This window comes from Anomaloglossus baeobatrachus, chromosome 9 (genome assembly GCF_048569485.1).
Source record: "Anomaloglossus baeobatrachus isolate aAnoBae1 chromosome 9, aAnoBae1.hap1, whole genome shotgun sequence".
NCBI lineage: Eukaryota > Metazoa > Chordata > Amphibia > Anura > Aromobatidae > Anomaloglossus > Anomaloglossus baeobatrachus.
In genome coordinates, this window is record NC_134361.1 from 13,997,132 (window position 1) to 14,015,258 (window position 18,127).

The following is an 18,127-nucleotide window of genomic DNA, read 5'->3' on the forward strand; positions in this document are numbered from 1 at the left end:
AACCATTGACTGCGATGGGATAACAGGGCGGCTGGGTCAGCAGTGGAGGGCGCTGCCTGCCGTATCCAGGCGGCACGGGGGGTGTCCAAGTATAGACCCCATTGTTATACACCCTACTGGGGAGGGGGACCCTGAAATCAGGTGTCCTCCTGCTCTATTGGCATGAATGGGCACCGTGTAATACTAGACTTCTCCAGTGGGGGCGCTGCAGAACATATAAGACCAGAGATCTCTGAGATTACAGCTGATCGCTGGCGATCCCAGAAGGGAGACACTTTCTGAAGAGCTTTATGATCAGGGAATTTTGCTGGGAGGAGATCCCCGGACCTCACGCACCGGCTGACTCCTTCATTTCCATTTTTTTCCACTATTTTCCCATTAGGTGCCACCAAGGGCGACATAACGCTGGTGCATCCTGGGGCCCCGAGAGGTCAGGGGGCCACATCCACCTCCACAGCAGGAAGAATTCTGAATTCTTGGGCTGCAAAGGGCCCATATATTGCTCCTGCACAGGGGCCCTTTTTGGTCTGTGTCCACCAATGGGTGCCACAATCCCGCTCCTGTAATTGGGTGGTACGTGGCATCTGGTGACCGTCCCCCGAATCTGCAGGAAATTGGGGAGACTCCTGCCGGAGACTGATGTGATCAATCCATCTTTCCTATAGGAACTTTCATTAGTGGGGGGGGGGGGGGGGTTTACCCATGATGTGAAAACTTTTGCAATGTTGTCTTTAACCCTTCCCGTCTCAGTTGCTCCTTAATCTAGTGTGGAGATGCAATCACTCTGCCCCGCGGCCGGTTACTCTGCGCGCCGTCCCTTTAATTGACTAATGACCTGATCCTGCGCTGTGCGGCCGCTCTGGGGCACAATTACCGGCGACATCTTTACATTCACACATTTCACTTGTGAACTCATCGCCGTCCGATCGCACAAATCCTCTGCATGTAAAAAGGTCAAATAAAAAAATAAAGTGTGACAATGTGACGCGGAGCGGCTGAGCCGCAATCACCGGCGGAGCAGTAAATCACTGCGCTGCGTGCGGAGCCGGAGACACGGCAATAAAAGAGGCCGAGACAAGACAAGTCCGGGGGTTTAAGGCAAAGCGCGGCTAATCCTGCGCCTCGGCGGACGCTCAGCCGTTACCTTGCATGGGCGGGCTGTCGTGTTGCGAACCGTTGTGCTCTGTCTCCATTTCGGGAATACAAGCGTCTGAAAGACAAAAACATCAGAAGTGTGTGAACGGCGGCGGAAAACCAAGTGTGACCCAATACTGTCCACAGCTGAGGGTCCGTCACAATTGTATCAAGTCCAAACAACCCTGTGTGACCTAAACAATGGGGACACGAGGATACATTGTAACAAACACAGAAGAGACATTCCTGCCGCTTCTGAGCCCAACTTACATATAACTAACTACAGTAACACAAAGTAACAAACCATCAGCTGTGAGAGCACAAAACGGGCTTCATGGATGATGTCAAAAAGTGTCCACTCACGAAAAATAGCAGGAAAATAAGTGAGAAAAATGCAAAAAGTGCAAATATGTGAAGCAGAGAGGAGTATGTCATTCAACCTGCAGTCCCATGTAACATCACAGATAACACAGTGATATTTCTGAGTACAGATAATGTAGTAGATGTCACCTGCAGTCCTATGTAACACCACAGATAGCACAGTGATATCTCTGAGTACAGATAATGTAGTAGATGTCACCTGAAGTCCTATGTAACACCACAGATAACACAGTGATATCTCTGAGTACAGATAATGTAGTAGATGTCACCTGCAGTCCTATGTAACACCACAGATAACACAGTGATATCTCTGAGTACAGATAATGTAGTAGATGTCACTTGCAGTCCTATGTAACACCACAGATAACACAGTGATATCTGTGAGTACAGATAATGTAGTAGATGTTACCTGCAGTCCTATGTAACACCACAGATAACACAGTGATATCTCTCTGAATACAGATAATGTAGTAGATGTCACCTGCAGTCCTATGTAACACCACAGATAACACAGTGATATCTCTGAATACAGATAATGTAGTAGATGTCACCTGCAGTCCTATGTAACACCACAGATAACACAGTGATATCTCTGAGTACAGATAATGTAGTAGATGTCTCCTGCAGTCCTATGTAACACCACAGATAACACAGTGATATCTCTTAGTACAGATAATGTAGTAGATGTCACCTGCAGTCCTATGTAACACCACAGATAACACAGTGATATCTCTGAGTACAGATAATGTAGTAGATGTCACCTGCAGTCCTATGTAACACCACAGATAACACAGTGATATCTGAGTACAGATAATGTGGTAGATGTCACCTGCAGTCCTATGTAACACCACAGATAACACAGTGATATCTCTCTGAGTACAGATAATGTAGTAGATGTCACCTGCAGTCCTATGTAACACCACAGATAGCACAGTGATATCTCTGAGTACAGATAATGTAGTAGATGTCACCTGCAGTCCTATGTAACACCACAGATAACACAGTGAGTACTGATAATGTGGTAGATGTCACGTGCAGTCCTATGTAACACCACAGATAACACAGTGATATCTCTCTGAGTACAGATAATGCAGTAGATGTCACCTGCAGTCCTATGTAACACCACAGATAACACAGTGACATCTCTCTGAGTACAGATAATGTAGTAGATGTCACCTGCAGTCCTATGTAACACCACAGATAACACAGTGATATCTCTGAATACAGATAATGTAGTAGATGTCACCTGCAGTCCTATGTAACACCACAGATAACACAGTGAGTACAGAGAATGTGGTATGTGTCACCGGCAGCCCCATGTAGCGTGCTCTGGCAGTAGATTGCTGTGTATGGAGCGGGTCCCCTGGGTGTCTTGCTGTGTACCCCTCCCCCGCCCGGTGCGTCGTCTGCGCTCCTGATTTCCTTTCCCCGGGTCTCATCTATCTGGCGGTGTCGTTACCGTTCAGCATCCGGAGGCCGTCTCCCGCCGTGGCTTGCTTAAGTGCCTGCTCTACTTGTTCTCGTCGTTTGGACTCGAATTCCAGGGCTTCTTGTAATTTTCTTTTCGCCTTTTTCTCTTTTTTCAAGCGCTTCTGAATTGTCGCTGTAAGACACAAGCATTGGCGGCGTTACGGTCATCCGCGCTCTCCCAGGAATATTCTCCCAGAAAAGCCGCTTTCCTGCTGCGCGCGTCGTCACCGTGCGCTGCAGCCTCCACTCTGCCATAATCACTTTCTCCAGGTAATAGCTGCCGGAGATCGCGGCTCTGACTATAATCCATTTACTGCTCCGGGTATAAGACGCTGGAAATGACTCCGAGGCGCCCACTAAATACATACAGTAAAACCGCCGCTCGCGCACTCCCCGAACTGCTGCTACTAAAGCGGCAAACACGGGAAATTGTGTTTATCCAAAACACCTGTCACCTGCGCTGAGACAATGTAACGAAGTCTAGAGAATAATTCCCCCTGGTAGTATCCATGAGGCGCGAGGCACCGGGGACCCCAGATCACACCAGCAGCCAACATTCACACCCAGAGCGGCATCGCACAGCAGAAGCAACACAAAAAGGCAGAAGTAGGATTTGTGCTCTGCAGCCCGAGAGTGCACCGGTAACCAGCAGAACCAGGGTTTGTCCAGACATTGCGCTCGTGCCCCAATTCAGGCCAAGAAAAGTCCTGCAAGAAGCTCTACAGCAAATGGCTGCAGCGAGTGAAGCTCCGCACAACGGTGTAATGCACCGTGCGCCTGTTTTTTAGCACAACCAAAAACCGCAGCACAACCGCGACAACAGAACATCGGCTGCATTCACACGAGACGTTCTGCTGATACTTTTTGTTTTTTCCAAAGGTGCAAAATAAATGTTTCACCTAGAAAACAAAAAGGCATCAAAAACTGGTGATATTGTCACTACAAACCTATTTAGATACAATGTTTCACTTTGTGTCAATGCCTTATGTAAATGAAGCATTATGATTGCAGCTCCGGATGTGAATAGAGCTTATAACATGGTGAGCATTCCAAACAATTTCTAAATTTAGGGCCCAATTTATCATTCAAGAGTTCTTTTATTTTTTTTTCCCTTTTCTTTTTTTGTCTTCTGATATTAGTTCCATTTTTTGTGCCAAATTCTTCACCGTGGAGCGTTTGGTTCATGAATTTTGCACAAAATCTAAATTTCTATTTATTTTTGCCCTTTTTTTTTTTTTACCCTTTTTTGAGCTTTTTTAGTGCAAAATTTGAACGTTCCACTAGAAATTTTGCAAAGTTTGAGTAATAATTGCAGGCGTGCGCATCAATCACTCCAGGGTGGGGGATGGGAGAACAATTTGCACAGTTTTTGAGCCTTTTTTTTTTGATGAATTTAATGAAAACATCTAAAAAACAAAATCCCGGCCAGAAAGAGGAACAAGGAGAACATAAAACCAAAGAAAATAAACTTTAAAAAGGGGGAAATTAAATAGGAATTTGGTGCAAATAAAAAACAAGGTAAAAACAAAAAAAATAGCAAAAAAAAAATCTGCAAGTGCAGAAATGAATCTTTGTGTGAGATGACGGCGGCCGCCTACAGATTCTCCATAATCCACAAGTGCCCGTAACGGGAAAGTGTAACTCCACCCTAAGAAGTCCCTGTCTCCAGATTCCCGGGTGGAATCGTGCGGCTGCTCCATGTGTTTAGTTTTATTATTGGTGGAGTTTTACTTTTACCTTGTAGATCTGAGCAGTTTCTTAACCCTTTAGTGACGGAGCTAATTTTCACCTTAATGACCAGACCAAATTTTGCAATTCTGACCAGTGTCACTTCATGAGGTTATAACTCTGGAACGCTTCAACGGATCCCGGTGATTCTGAGATTGTTTTTTCGTCACATATTGGACTTCATGTTAGTACCAAATTTAGGACAATATTTTTTGTGTTTATTTATGAAAAAAATTGAATATTGGCAAAAATTTTGAAAATTTAGCAATTTTCAACTTTTGAATTTTTATACCGTTAAACCAGAGATTTCTGTGACACAAAATAGTTAATAAATAACATTTCCCACTTGTCTACTTTACATCAGCACAATTTTGGAAACAAAATTTTTTTTTGTTAGGAAGTTAGAGGGGTTCAAAGTTTATCAGCAATTTCTCATTTTTACATCAAAATTTACAAAACCAGTTTTTTAGGGACCACATCACATTTGAAGTGACTTCAATAGGCCTAGATGACAGAAAATACCCAAAAGTGACACCATTCTAAAAACTGCACCCCCCAAAGTACTCAAAACCACATTCAAGAAGTTTATTAACCCTTCAGGTGCTTCACATGAACAAAAGCAATGTGGAATGAAAAAAAGCAAAAATTAAATTTTACCTAAAAATGTTGCTCTAACCCAAATTTATTCACTTTTAGAAGAAATAACACAACAAAATGGACCCTTAAACTTGTTCCCCACTTTCTTATGAGCGCGCCGATACCCCACATGTGGTCAGAAACCTCTGTTTGGACAAATGGGAGGGCTCGGAACAGAAGGAGCAATATTTGAATTTTGGAAAGCAAATTTGGCTGAAATAGATTGCGGGCACCATGTTGCATTTACAGGTCCGCTAAGGTACCTAAACAGAAGAAATCCCTCACAAGTGACACCATTTTGGAAACTAGACCCCTCAAGGCTTCTATCTAGGGGTATAGTGAGCATTTTAGATCCACAGGTACTTCACAGATTTTGTTAACGTTACGTTGTCATATTGAAAATTTTAATAATTTTCTCAAAAATGTTGCTTTAGCATCAATTTTCTCACTTTTTCAAGAGGTAATTCCAAAAATTTGACCTCAAGGTTTGTTAACCACTTTTTTATGAGCGCGGTGATACCTCACATGTGGTTTGAAACCTTTGTTTGGACAAATGGGAGGGCTTGGAACGAAAGGAGCAATATTTGAATTTTAGAAAGGAAATTTGCCTGAAAAAGATTGCGGGCACCATATCGCATTTGGAGGTCCCCTAAGGTACCTAAACAGCAGAAACCCCGCACAAGTGGCCCCATTTTGGAAACTAGGCCCCTCAAGGAATTTATCTAGATGTTTGGCGAGTACCCTGAACCCTCAGGTGCTTCACAGAATTTTATAACGTTGAGCCATGAAAAAAAAAAAATAAAATTTTACCACAAAATTGTTATTTCAACCAGGTAGCTTTTTTTTACAAGAGTAAAAGGAAAAAATTCAGCATAACATTTATTGTGCAATTTCTCCTGAGTTTGGCGATACCTTATATGTGGTGGAAATCAACTGTTTTGGCGCATGGCAGGGCTCGGAAGGGAAGGAGTGCCATTTGACTGCAAAATTGGCTGGAATCAATAGCGGACGCCAGGTTGCATTTGGAGAGCCCCTGAGGTGCCTAAACAGTGGCGGTCCCCCACAAGTGACTTCATTCTGGAAACAAGACACCTCAAGGCTTTTATCTAGGTGTATAGTGAGCAGTTTGAATCCACGAGTACTTCACAGAATTTGATAAGCTTAGGTTGCCATATTGAAAATTTTCATTTTTTTCACAAAACTGTTGTTTTAGCATCAAATTTCTCACTTTTTCAAGAGACAACAACAAACCGTGGACCCCACAGGTTGTTATCCAATGTCTTATGAGCACAGGGATACCCCACATGTGGCCAAAAACCTCTGTTTGGATAAATGGGAGGGCTTGGAATGGAGGGAGCACCATTTGAATTCTGGAAAAGTTGAAATAAATTGCGCGCACCATGTCACATTTGCAGGGCCCCTTGGGTACCTATACATCAGAAAACCCCCCACAAGTGACTCCATTTTGGAAACTGGATTTTATTCAGGAGTATAGTAAGCATTTTCAATCCACAGGTACTTCACAAAAATGTTGCTGTAGCAACAAATGTCTCACTTTTAGGCTATGTGGCCATGATCCAGCGACACGGCGTCTAGTACACAGTGTCAGCCTCCTGCAGAGATGTGAGTGTTGTCCACGGGAGAACGCAGCTGCCCATGCCCACGATTTGGGTTCAGGCCGCTGTGGAGCTCTATGCTACCTGCAGAGAACACTCATCTCCGCAGCATAAATTGACATGCTGAGGCTCGGGAAGCTGCGCCACAGGTCGGTTTATGCTGCGGAGAAAAGAAGCACATTGGGCATGAGATTTCTAAAATTCCTTCCACTGTGCTTCTACTGCACAACGCAGCGCTATGGATGCAGGGAAAACACTCTGCGCCCAAAACGCTGCAAATCCTGATTGTGGGCACACAGCCTAAAATGCTACAATGGATGAATGGATAGATGTCAAACATATATAACGTCCCACCCCCTGCATATTCTAAGCTGGCGCCCTTTAGTGCCTTTCATGTGGCACTAAAGGGTGCCTAGCCTTGTATTTAGCCCCCCAAAAAATTAATAATTAAAATAAACGACGTGGGGTCCCCCCTATTTTGGATAGCCAGCTAGGGTAAAGCAGACAGCTGTAGCCTGCAAACCACAGCTGACAGCTTCACCTTGTCTGGTGATCAATTTGGAGGGCTCCCCAGGCGTTTTTTTTTTTAAAAAAAAAACGTGGGGTCCCCCCCAAATTAGATCACCAGCCAAGGTGAAGCGGACAGCTGGGGTCTGGTATTCTCAGGGTGGGAAGAGCCATGGTTATTGGACTCTTCCCAGCCTAAAAATAGCAGGCCGCAGCCGCCCCAGAAGTGGCGCATCCATTAGATGCGCCAATCCTGGCGCTTCGCCCCAGCTCATCCCGCGCCCTGGTGCGGTGGCAGACGGGGTAATATATGGGGTTGATACCAGCTGTAATGTCACCTGGCATCAAGCCCTGGGGTTAGTGATGTCACGGCATCTGAACAGATACCCGACATCACTAACCCAGTCAGTAATAGAAAAAAAAAAGACAAAAAAAAAATTTATTTGAAAAAACACTCCCCGAAACATTCCTCTTTTACCAATTTATTGAAAATAAAGAAATTCCGGTCGCTGTAATCCATTTTGGAGGTCCCACGCCGACTCTGGATCTTCTAGAATATGGGGGGCACGTTCAGGGAACGTATCCCCCATTTTCTGGAAGAGCAAGCTCTCCATGAGCAGTGTGGGTGGAGTAATCTGAGAATACTGCACTCACACTGCCCCGGTCCAACCTAGGGCAGAGTGACCTGCAGTAACCTCATTCCAGAATATGAGCGGCACGCTCACAGAACGTACCCCCCATTTTCTGGAACAGCAGTCTCTCCATGTGAGGAGTGTGACTGCAGATTACCGCACTCACCCTCCCCCGGTCCACAGTGGAGTAGCTTGTGCAGTTGCGACGTCAGCAGGATCCCTGCTTGCAGGGATCCAGCTGACAGCCGCTGTCTGCGCATGCGCCGCCAGCTTTGAAGAAGGAGGCGGCGATCGCGGGCCCGGAGCACCAGCAGCCAGGTAACGTATAACCGGGGGCTGGGGGGGGGGGGGACGGGGGGTGACCTAGTGGGACCTAGTGGGACCTGGGGACACCTTTCTGCTGCATGTGACGTGTCACATGCGGCAGAAAGAGCAGAATGAAGGCGGCCGCGCGCTGTGCGCCGCCATCTTCCACGCTCCGGAGGGGGGAGGGGGGGGTGGCTCTGGAGAACCGGAGGGGGCTCCGGTGACCAGAGGGCTCCGGTGGACCGGAGGAGGGGTCAGGGGGAGGACATTTCCCTCCGATCTGAAATGTTTGATCATTTCAGATCGGAGGGAAATGACTGCAGAGCCGGCGCCGGCGGCAGTTTTCTGTGCGCTTCGGCGCCATTTTGGATGTCCGGTGGGGGTAGGGGTGGGGGTGGGGGGACTCTCCGGTACCGGGGGCTTTGGGGGCACTAGGGGGTTAGATTTCTTTCTCATCTGACATGTTTGATCATGTCAGATGAAAAAGAAATCAGTTTTACCGGCCATTTCTTTTTTTTTCATGTGTTCGTCGGTATACAGTGTATACCGCCGATCACATGATCGGGGTCCAAAAAAAACACCCCGATTCATAATCTGGGGGGTCTCAGCTACCCCCGGTAGCTGAAACCCCCGAGATTTTCGGTCGCTGGGGGGCGCTACAGGGTTTTTTCGGGCCGCCGCTTTAAAGCGGCGGAACAGAATAAGTACCCTGTTTTGCCGTCGCTTTAAGTCGTACGGCCGTCGTTATGAGGTTAAAGGGGGGTCTCCAAGTTTTTGGAATCCTCCAACCGGGAGAGAGGGGGGAGATACCGAAATCTTGAGGTCCAATAGTAGCCTAATGCAATAGGAGTGCTGCAGACCCCACGATCTCCAGATTACCGCGCCCATGATGCAACTTATTGGCACTGCGCTACATTCTGCACCTGAGTGAAGAATCCATGGAGATTAAATGGGGCTCATAGAGAGCCGCTGCATTAAAAATCCCACCGTAGCCCCTGTGTCCTGGGAGTCAGTGGGGTCCTGACCTGCGGCCCCCTGATAACACTTCCTGCCCGCAGAGGCCCCCATCACTGTGTTACATTGTATCAGGGGGGAGGTTTGTGCATTATCTGATCATCCGCAGCCCTTGTGTCCTGGGAGTCAGTGGGGTCCTGACCTGCGGCCCCCTGATAACACTTCCTGCCCACAGAGGCCCCCAGCACTGCGTTACATTGTATCAGGCGGGAGGCTGACGTCGTCTCTCCGCATTCAGCAGATGAACATGTTATAAATCCGTTTCTCGCAATGAGTAAGTGCGTGTAATTAAGACTAATGATGAATCCGCGCTCGCTGCCGCCATATTTTACTATGTGCCAATGATATAAAGTCTCTTTCCCTTCCATTTGTATAGAGCAGATCATCTCCCGGACGGATGAAACTATGTAAATCCTGGTAATTTTCATAAAAAAATATGAAGAGAAGGAAAAAAATCAGAGTCTGTAAATCCCGAGACTTTATAAATCAGAAAATGGGACAAGACGAAACGGACGGAGCTGGAACAGCGGAAAGAGACGGGCGCGCTACACTATATATCCGTATACAGGGGGAAAGTGCCGCCAACACTGTGCACACATAGTACCGCCACATCCAAACAATACCGCCACGTCCAAACAATACCGCCACGTCCAAACAATACCGCCACGTCCAAACAATACCGCCATGCAGCACTCGGGGGTGGGATACTTGATGTGACACAACAATTCAGAGGTCGGGGTAAAATTGAGATGATGAGTTGTGCTGCCCTACAGATGCCAAATCCTACCGTCATGCAATGGCCACATATTACTGCAATACTGCGCCCAAGTAATCCCATAATGAGGACGTCGCAGGTGGCATCCAGGATCGGAGCAGTCACTGATCAGTAAATCGATCTGATCGCTGCTCCTGTGCGGATGATGGGGATGATTGTTCTATTGGAAAATAATTCACATTTTTGGAAAAGTTGCAGGAACAATCATCTAGACAATAAGCTGGAGTCAGGTGTGTGAGGTCACGCTCCAAGCTGATGACATCACCCCGATGACATCACAGCTGCACTGTGATATTACGGCGGGGTCCTCGCTGCCCCCACTCGCTGCACGTGCAGTAAAGCCGTTACATGTTGTGAAAAGGATTGACGGCCGACGTCCGGGAGACGCTGCGGAGCTTCTGCTGACTCCAGCGATCGGGGCTGTAAGTCATGAGGAACCCACAGATGGGACAATAAGAATTTCATGTGACCGCGAGCATCACATATGGGCGATAACTCATCCCAAACCGCACCGAATACACCCGCTGCATAGTGAGAGACTGCGCTGTTAACCCCCCGCTGCATAGTGAGAGCGCCTGTGCTGTTAATCCCTGCGCATAGGAGAGCCTGCGCTGTTAACCCCCCGCTGCATAGTGAGCATACCTGCGCTGTTAACCCCCCGCTGCATAGTGAGCATACCTGCGCTGTTAACCCCCCGCTGCATAGTGAGCATACCTGCGCTGTTAACCCTCCGCTGCATAGTGAGAGCCTGCGCCATTAACCCTCCGCTGCATAGTGAGAGCACCTGTGCTGTTAACCCCCTGCTGCACAGTGAGAGTGCCTGCGCCGTTAACCCCCTGCTGCACAGTGAGAGCCTGCGCCGTTAACCCTCCGCTGCATAGTGAGAGCCTGCGCTGTTAACCCCCCGCTGCATAGTGAAATGCGCCTGTGCTGTTAACCCCCTGCTGCACAGTGAGAGTGCCTGCGCCGTTAACCCCCTGCTGCACAGTGAGAGCCTGCGCCGTTAACCCTCCGCTGCATAGTGAGAGCCTGCGCTGTTAACCCCCCGCTGCATAGTGAAATGCGCCTGTGCTGTTAACCCCCTGCTGCACAGTGAGAGTGCCTGCGCCGTTAACCCCCTGCTGAATAGTGAGAGCCTGCGCCGTTAACCCTCCGCTGCATAGTGAGAGCCTGCGCCATTAACCCTCCGCTGCATAGTGAGAGCACCTGTGCTGTTAACCCCCTGCTGCACAGTGAGAGTGCTTGCGCCGTTAACCCCCTGCTGCACAGTGAGAGCCTGCGCCGTTAACCCTCCGCTGCATAGTGAGAGCCTGCGCTGTTAACCCCCCGCTGCATAGTGAAATGCGCCTGTGCTGTTAACCCCCTGCTGCACAGTGAGAGTGCCTGCGCCGTTAACCCCCTGCTGAATAGTGAGAGCCTGCGCCGTTAACCCTCCGCTGCATAGTGAGAGTGCCTGCACAGTTAACCCTCCGCTGCATAGTGAGAGCGCCTGCACCGTTAACCCCCCGCTGCATAGTGAGAGCGCCTGCACCGTTAACCCCCCGCTGCATAGTGAGCGCCTGCACCGTTAACCCCCCACTGCATAGTGAGCGCCTGCACCGTTAACCCCCCCCGCTGTATAGTGAGAGTGCTTACGCCTTTAACCCCCTGCTGTATAGTGAGAGTGCCTGCGCCGTTACCCTCTGCTGCCCCTGGAAAGTTCAGCATGATTTCATTATTAACCCCTTGAGCTGGCATTGTGGCTATTGTGGATATACTGGCAGGGGCACTCCGCTGCTGGAGGGCTCAGAATAGAACCCCTTTCCTCCGCATCCGGGGGTCTATCGGGGCAGCGCTCACCTCGGCTCTGTAGTTCGGCCGTCAGCTGCCGCTCCAGGTTTTCCCGCAGTTCCCTTTCCCGACACAACTCCAATTTTAACTCTTTCTTTTCCTGCTGGATCTGCTTTTCTTGTACTCTGGCGTTGTCCACTGCGACTTTAAGAAGACCCTAAAAACAGGAAACATTAGTGTAAAACTGAAGACCCGCAGATACCCCAAATTCTGATCATTCTCCTCCTACACCCATCGGGGAGGCGCGGAGACGCCCCGTACATGAGGTCTGTGGCTCTTAAAAAAAGAGACTGGGATCAGCTTCAGTCCTGACCACCTCCTCCTCACACAGCAGAGGGTTTGCTACAATTGCATCCACTCTAGAAAACCCCCAGAAGCACAAACCTTCCCAAGCCCCGGAAGCGCCGGACCGATACCTGAATGTTGGTGAGCAGCGTTTCTACGGATGACAGTCCGTCCGCGAAGAGGAATGGTGCCGGGAATCCGTGGGGGAGGGTCTGTGCCAGCGTCACCTTCTCCAGGGTGGGTTTAATGATGGGGATGGCGATCTGGATTTCATCTGCAGGAAGGAAAGTGATGAAGAGATGAGAGGATCATACGGGGCGGAAAACGCGTGAGGATGGCGAAGACCGGAGGATTCAGCGCATGGTCCTCGGCCGCCGGCTCCAGACCGGCCCCATCAATGTCACACAGAGGGTTCTTATGTGACTTGCAAACTTTCCAGAGAATCTTGAAGCCACGAGGTGTCCCCCATGCAGCCCCAAAGGGCGACAGGAGAGGGATCAGTGATACGCCCCGAATAATCAGAGGTGCACCCCAAAAGATTCCTGCCCTCAGTGGGGGACGACAGAGCTGCAGGTGGAGCAGATGTGGTGCAGGGAATGGATTGGCTGCAGGTGGAGCAGATGTGGCGCAGAGACCGGAGAGGCTGCAGGTGGAGCAGATGTGTAGCAGGGACCGGAGGGGCTGCAGGTGGAGCTGATGTGGTGCAGAGACCGGAGAGGCTGCAGGTGGAGCAGATGTGGAGCAGGGACCGGAGGGGCTGCAGGTGGAGCAGATGTGGAGCAGGGACCGGAGGGGCTGCAGGTGGAGCTGATGTGATGCAGAGACCGGAGAGGCTGCAGGTGGAGCAGATGTGGTGCAGGGACCGGAGGCGCTGCAGGTGGAGCAGATGTGGTGCAGGGACCGGAGGGGCTGCAGGTGGAGCAGATGTGGCGCAGAGACCGGAGAGGCTGCAGGTGGAGCAGATGTGGTGCAGGGACCGGAGGCGCTGCAGGTGGAGCAGATGTGGTGCAGGGACCGGAGGCGCTGCAGGTGGAGCATATGTGGTGCAGGGACCGGAGGGGCTGCAGGTGGAGCAGATGTGGTGCAGGAAATTGAGGGGCTGTAGGTGGAGCAGATGTGGTGCAGAGACCGGAGAGGCTGCAGGTGGAGCAGATGTGGTGAAGGGAATGGAGGGGCTGCAGGTGGAGCAGATGTGGCGCAGGACCGGAGGTGCTGCAGGTGGAGCAGATGTGGTGCAGGGAATGGAGGGGCTGCAGGTGGAGCAGATGTGGTGCAGAGACCGGAGAGGCTGCAGGTGGAGCAGATGTGCTGAAGGGAATGGAGGGGCTGCAGGTGGAGCAGATGTGGCGCAGGACCGGAGGTGCTGCAGGTTGAGCAGATGTGGTGCAGGGAATGGAGGGGCTGCAGGTGGAGCAGATGTGGCGCAGGGAATGGAGGGGCTGCAGGTGGAGCAGATGTGGTGAAGGGAATGGAGGGGGCTGCAGGTGGAGCAGATGTGGCGCAGGACTGGAGGTGCTGCAGGTGGAGCAGATGTGCTGAAGGGAATGGAGGGGCTGCAGGTGGAGCAGATGTGGTGCAGGACCGGAGGTGCTGCAGGTGGAGCAGATGTGGTGCAGGGAATGGAGGGGCTGCAGGTGGAGCAGATGTGGCGCAGGGAATGGAGGGGCTGCAGGTGGAGCAGATGTGGTGAAGGGAATGGAGGGGCTGCAGGTGGAGCAGATGTGGTGAAGGGAATGGAGGTGCTGCAGGTGGAGCAGATGTGGCGCAGGGAATGGAGGGGCTGCAGGTGGAGCAGATGTGGTGCATCATTGTGATATGTTAGTTCAGGTAACGAGACCGGCGGACGACTGGAGGCTCCATCATCATTCAGAAGAGAAAATCCGCAATTTGCAGCATGAGTGTAATGTGGCCCTAAAGCAGAGCGTAACGTGGCCCTAAAGCAGAGCGTAACGTGGCCCTAAACCGGAGTATGATGTGGCCCATTATGGTCCCAATCCCCACAGTCACAGATCATCACGAAAACAGAGGCGCAGCAGCAGATCCCAGTGGATTTCCGGCTCCGAGCCTGACGAGAGAATTTTACATGGTTTTATGACCGTCCAATAATCCAGAATCATCAGCGCCCACTGGTACCAGAATAAAGGAACTTAAATCTCAATCTCTGCTGCATCAGTCCAGAGATCCCGCTGAGCGGCGCCGGAGTGCACAGCCCAATCTGTAACCACAGCGCCGAGGAGACCCCCCCATCCCTGCCGCAGTCACACAATGTTACCACACGGAGGGGTGGTTTTTGGTTTTTTTTTAAAGCAAAAAATGTGCGCTTAACTGCAGAAGCAAAGTGCATGTGACCTGATGGCGCCTCGCGCCTCGCGCGTCTTCAGGAGATTTTGAAAAAAACACAGTAACTTTTTCAAGTGTAAAATCAAACATTTGGCATTAAATAAAAAAAGGCATTAAATAGCGGCGCCTCAAACTGCACCAAAAAAGCATCAGCCAAAGGGGACAGCGCATAAAAGAATGGCCTCTCCAGACTCAAATGCAGCATTTATGCCACGTGTAAACACGGCCCCATCATCCGAGCACAGACCAATCTGTCACTGTGCACGCCCCTAGTGCCGCCGGCCGCTCTCCGGTGCACCTCTTCTGTCTCTATGTACGTCCCTGGTGCCGCCGGCCGCTCTCCGGTGCACCGCTTCTGTCTCTATATACGCCCCTGGTGCCGCCGGCCGCTCTCCGGTGCACCTCTTCTGTCTCTATGTACGCCCCTGGTGCCGCCGGCCGCTCTCCGGTGCACCTCTTCTGTCTCTATGTACGTCCCTGGTGCCGCCGGCCGCTCTCCGGTGCACCGCTTCTGTCTCTATGTACACCCCTGGTGCCGCCGGCCGCTCTCCGGTGCACCTCTTCTGTCTCTATGTACGTCCCTGGTGCCGCCGGCCGCTCTCCGGTGCACCGCTTCTGTCTCTATGTACGCCCCTGGTGCCGCCGGCCGCTCTCCGGTGCACCACTTCTGTCTCTATGTACGCCCCTGGTGCCGCCGGCCGCTCTCCGGTGCACCGCTTCTGTCTCTATATACGCCCCTGGTGCCGCCGGCCGCTCTCCGGTGCACCTCTTCTGTCTCTATGTACGTCCCTGGTGCCGCCGGCCGCTCTCCGGTGCACCACTTCTGTCTCTATGTACGTCCCTGGTGCCGCCGGCCGCTCTCCGGTGCACCGCTTCTGTCTCTATATACGCCCCTGGTGCCGCGGGCCGCTCTCCGGTGCACCACTTCTGTCTCTATGTACATCCCTGGTGCCGCCGGCCGCTCTCCGGTGCACCGCTTCTGTCTCTATGTACGTCCCTGGTGCCTCCGGCAGCTCTCCGGTGCACCGCTTCTGTCTCTATGTACATCCCTGGTGCCACCGGCCGCTCTCCGGTGCACCGCTTCTGTCTCTATGTACGTCCCTGGTGCCGCTGGCCGCTCTCCGGTGCACCACTTCTGTCTCTATGTACATCCCTGGTGCCGCCGGCCGCTCTCCGGTGCACCGCTTCTGTCTCTATGTACGTCCCTGGTGACTCCGGCAGCTCTCCGGTGCACCGCTTCTGTCTCTATGTACATCCCTGGTGCCACCGGCCGCTCTCCGGTGCACCGCTTCTGTCTCTATGTACGCCCCTGGTGCCGCCGGCCGCTCTCCGGTGCACCACTTCTGTCTCTATGTACGCCCCTGGTGCCGCCGGCCGCTCTCCGGTGCACCGCTTCTGTCTCTATATACGCCCCTGGTGCCGCCGGCCGCTCTCCGGTGCACCTCTTCTGTCTCTATGTACGTCCCTGGTGCCGCCGGCCGCTCTCCGGTGCACCACTTCTGTCTCTATGTACGTCCCTGGTGCCGCCGGCCGCTCTCCGGTGCACCGCTTCTGTCTCTATATACGCCCCTGGTGCCGCCGGCCGCTCTCCGGTGCACCACTTCTGTCTCTATGTACATCCCTGGTGCCGCCGGCCGCTCTCCGGTGCACCGCTTCTGTCTCTATGTACGTCCCTGGTGCCTCCGGCAGCTCTCCGGTGCACCGCTTCTGTCTCTATGTACATCCCTGGTGCCACCGGCCGCTCTCCGGTGCACCGCTTCTGTCTCTATGTACGTCCCTGGTGCCGCTGGCCGCTCTCCGGTGCACCACTTCTGTCTCTATGTACATCCCTGGTGCCGCCGGCCGCTCTCCGGTGCACCGCTTCTGTCTCTATGTACGTCCCTGGTGCCTCCGGCAGCTCTCCGGTGCACCGCTTCTGTCTCTATGTACATCCCTGGTGCCACCGGCCGCTCTCCGGTGCACCGCTTCTGTCTCTATGTACGTCCCTGGTGCCTCCGGCAGCTCTCCGGTGCACCGCTTCTGTCTCTATGTACATCCCTGGTGCCGCTTGCCGCTCTCCGGTGCACCGCTTCTGTCTCTATATACGCCCCTGGTGCCGCCGGCCGCTCTCCGGTGCACCTCTTCTGTCTCTATGTACGCCCCTGGTGCCGCCGGCCGCTCTCCGGTGCACCTCTTCTGTCTCTATGTACGTCCCTGGTGCCGCCGGCCGCTCTCCGGTGCACCGCTTCTGTCTCTATGTACACCCCTGGTGCCGCCGGCCGCTCTCCGGTGCACCTCTTCTGTCTCTATGTACGTCCCTGGTGCCGCCGGCCGCTCTCCGGTGCACCGCTTCTGTCTCTATGTACGCCCCTGGTGCCGCCGGCCGCTCTCCGGTGCACCACTTCTGTCTCTATGTACGCCCCTGGTGCCGCCGGCCGCTCTCCGGTGCACCGCTTCTGTCTCTATATACGCCCCTGGTGCCGCCGGCCGCTCTCCGGTGCACCTCTTCTGTCTCTATGTACGTCCCTGGTGCCGCCGGCCGCTCTCCGGTGCACCACTTCTGTCTCTATGTACGTCCCTGGTGCCGCCGGCCGCTCTCCGGTGCACCGCTTCTGTCTCTATATACGCCCCTGGTGCCGCGGGCCGCTCTCCGGTGCACCACTTCTGTCTCTATGTACATCCCTGGTGCCGCCGGCCGCTCTCCGGTGCACCGCTTCTGTCTCTATGTACGTCCCTGGTGCCTCCGGCAGCTCTCCGGTGCACCGCTTCTGTCTCTATGTACATCCCTGGTGCCACCGGCCGCTCTCCGGTGCACCGCTTCTGTCTCTATGTACGTCCCTGGTGCCGCTGGCCGCTCTCCGGTGCACCACTTCTGTCTCTATGTACATCCCTGGTGCCGCCGGCCGCTCTCCGGTGCACCGCTTCTGTCTCTATGTACGTCCCTGGTGACTCCGGCAGCTCTCCGGTGCACCGCTTCTGTCTCTATGTACATCCCTGGTGCCACCGGCCGCTCTCCGGTGCACCGCTTCTGTCTCTATGTACGCCCCTGGTGCCGCCGGCCGCTCTCCGGTGCACCACTTCTGTCTCTATGTACGCCCCTGGTGCCGCCGGCCGCTCTCCGGTGCACCGCTTCTGTCTCTATATACGCCCCTGGTGCCGCCGGCCGCTCTCCGGTGCACCTCTTCTGTCTCTATGTACGTCCCTGGTGCCGCCGGCCGCTCTCCGGTGCACCACTTCTGTCTCTATGTACGTCCCTGGTGCCGCCGGCCGCTCTCCGGTGCACCGCTTCTGTCTCTATATACGCCCCTGGTGCCGCCGGCCGCTCTCCGGTGCACCACTTCTGTCTCTATGTACATCCCTGGTGCCGCCGGCCGCTCTCCGGTGCACCGCTTCTGTCTCTATGTACGTCCCTGGTGCCTCCGGCAGCTCTCCGGTGCACCGCTTCTGTCTCTATGTACATCCCTGGTGCCACCGGCCGCTCTCCGGTGCACCGC

General features: G+C 52.6%; 1 protein-coding gene across 1 annotated transcript in view; it reads right to left on the reverse strand.

Moving 5' to 3' along the window:
• The window catches only part of DACH2 (dachshund family transcription factor 2), a 393,174-nt gene that overhangs the window by 16,949 nt on the left and 358,098 nt on the right, over nt 1-18,127 (reverse strand). The window contains exons 8-11 of the mRNA XM_075323069.1: nt 12,446-12,588; nt 12,039-12,186; nt 2,975-3,118; nt 1,145-1,210 (exon numbers count right to left, since the gene is read on the reverse strand). Of these exons, the coding sequence (XP_075179184.1) occupies nt 1,145-1,210; nt 2,975-3,118; nt 12,039-12,186; nt 12,446-12,588 (501 nt within the window). The remainder of the gene's footprint in view (nt 1-1,144; nt 1,211-2,974; nt 3,119-12,038; nt 12,187-12,445; nt 12,589-18,127) is intronic.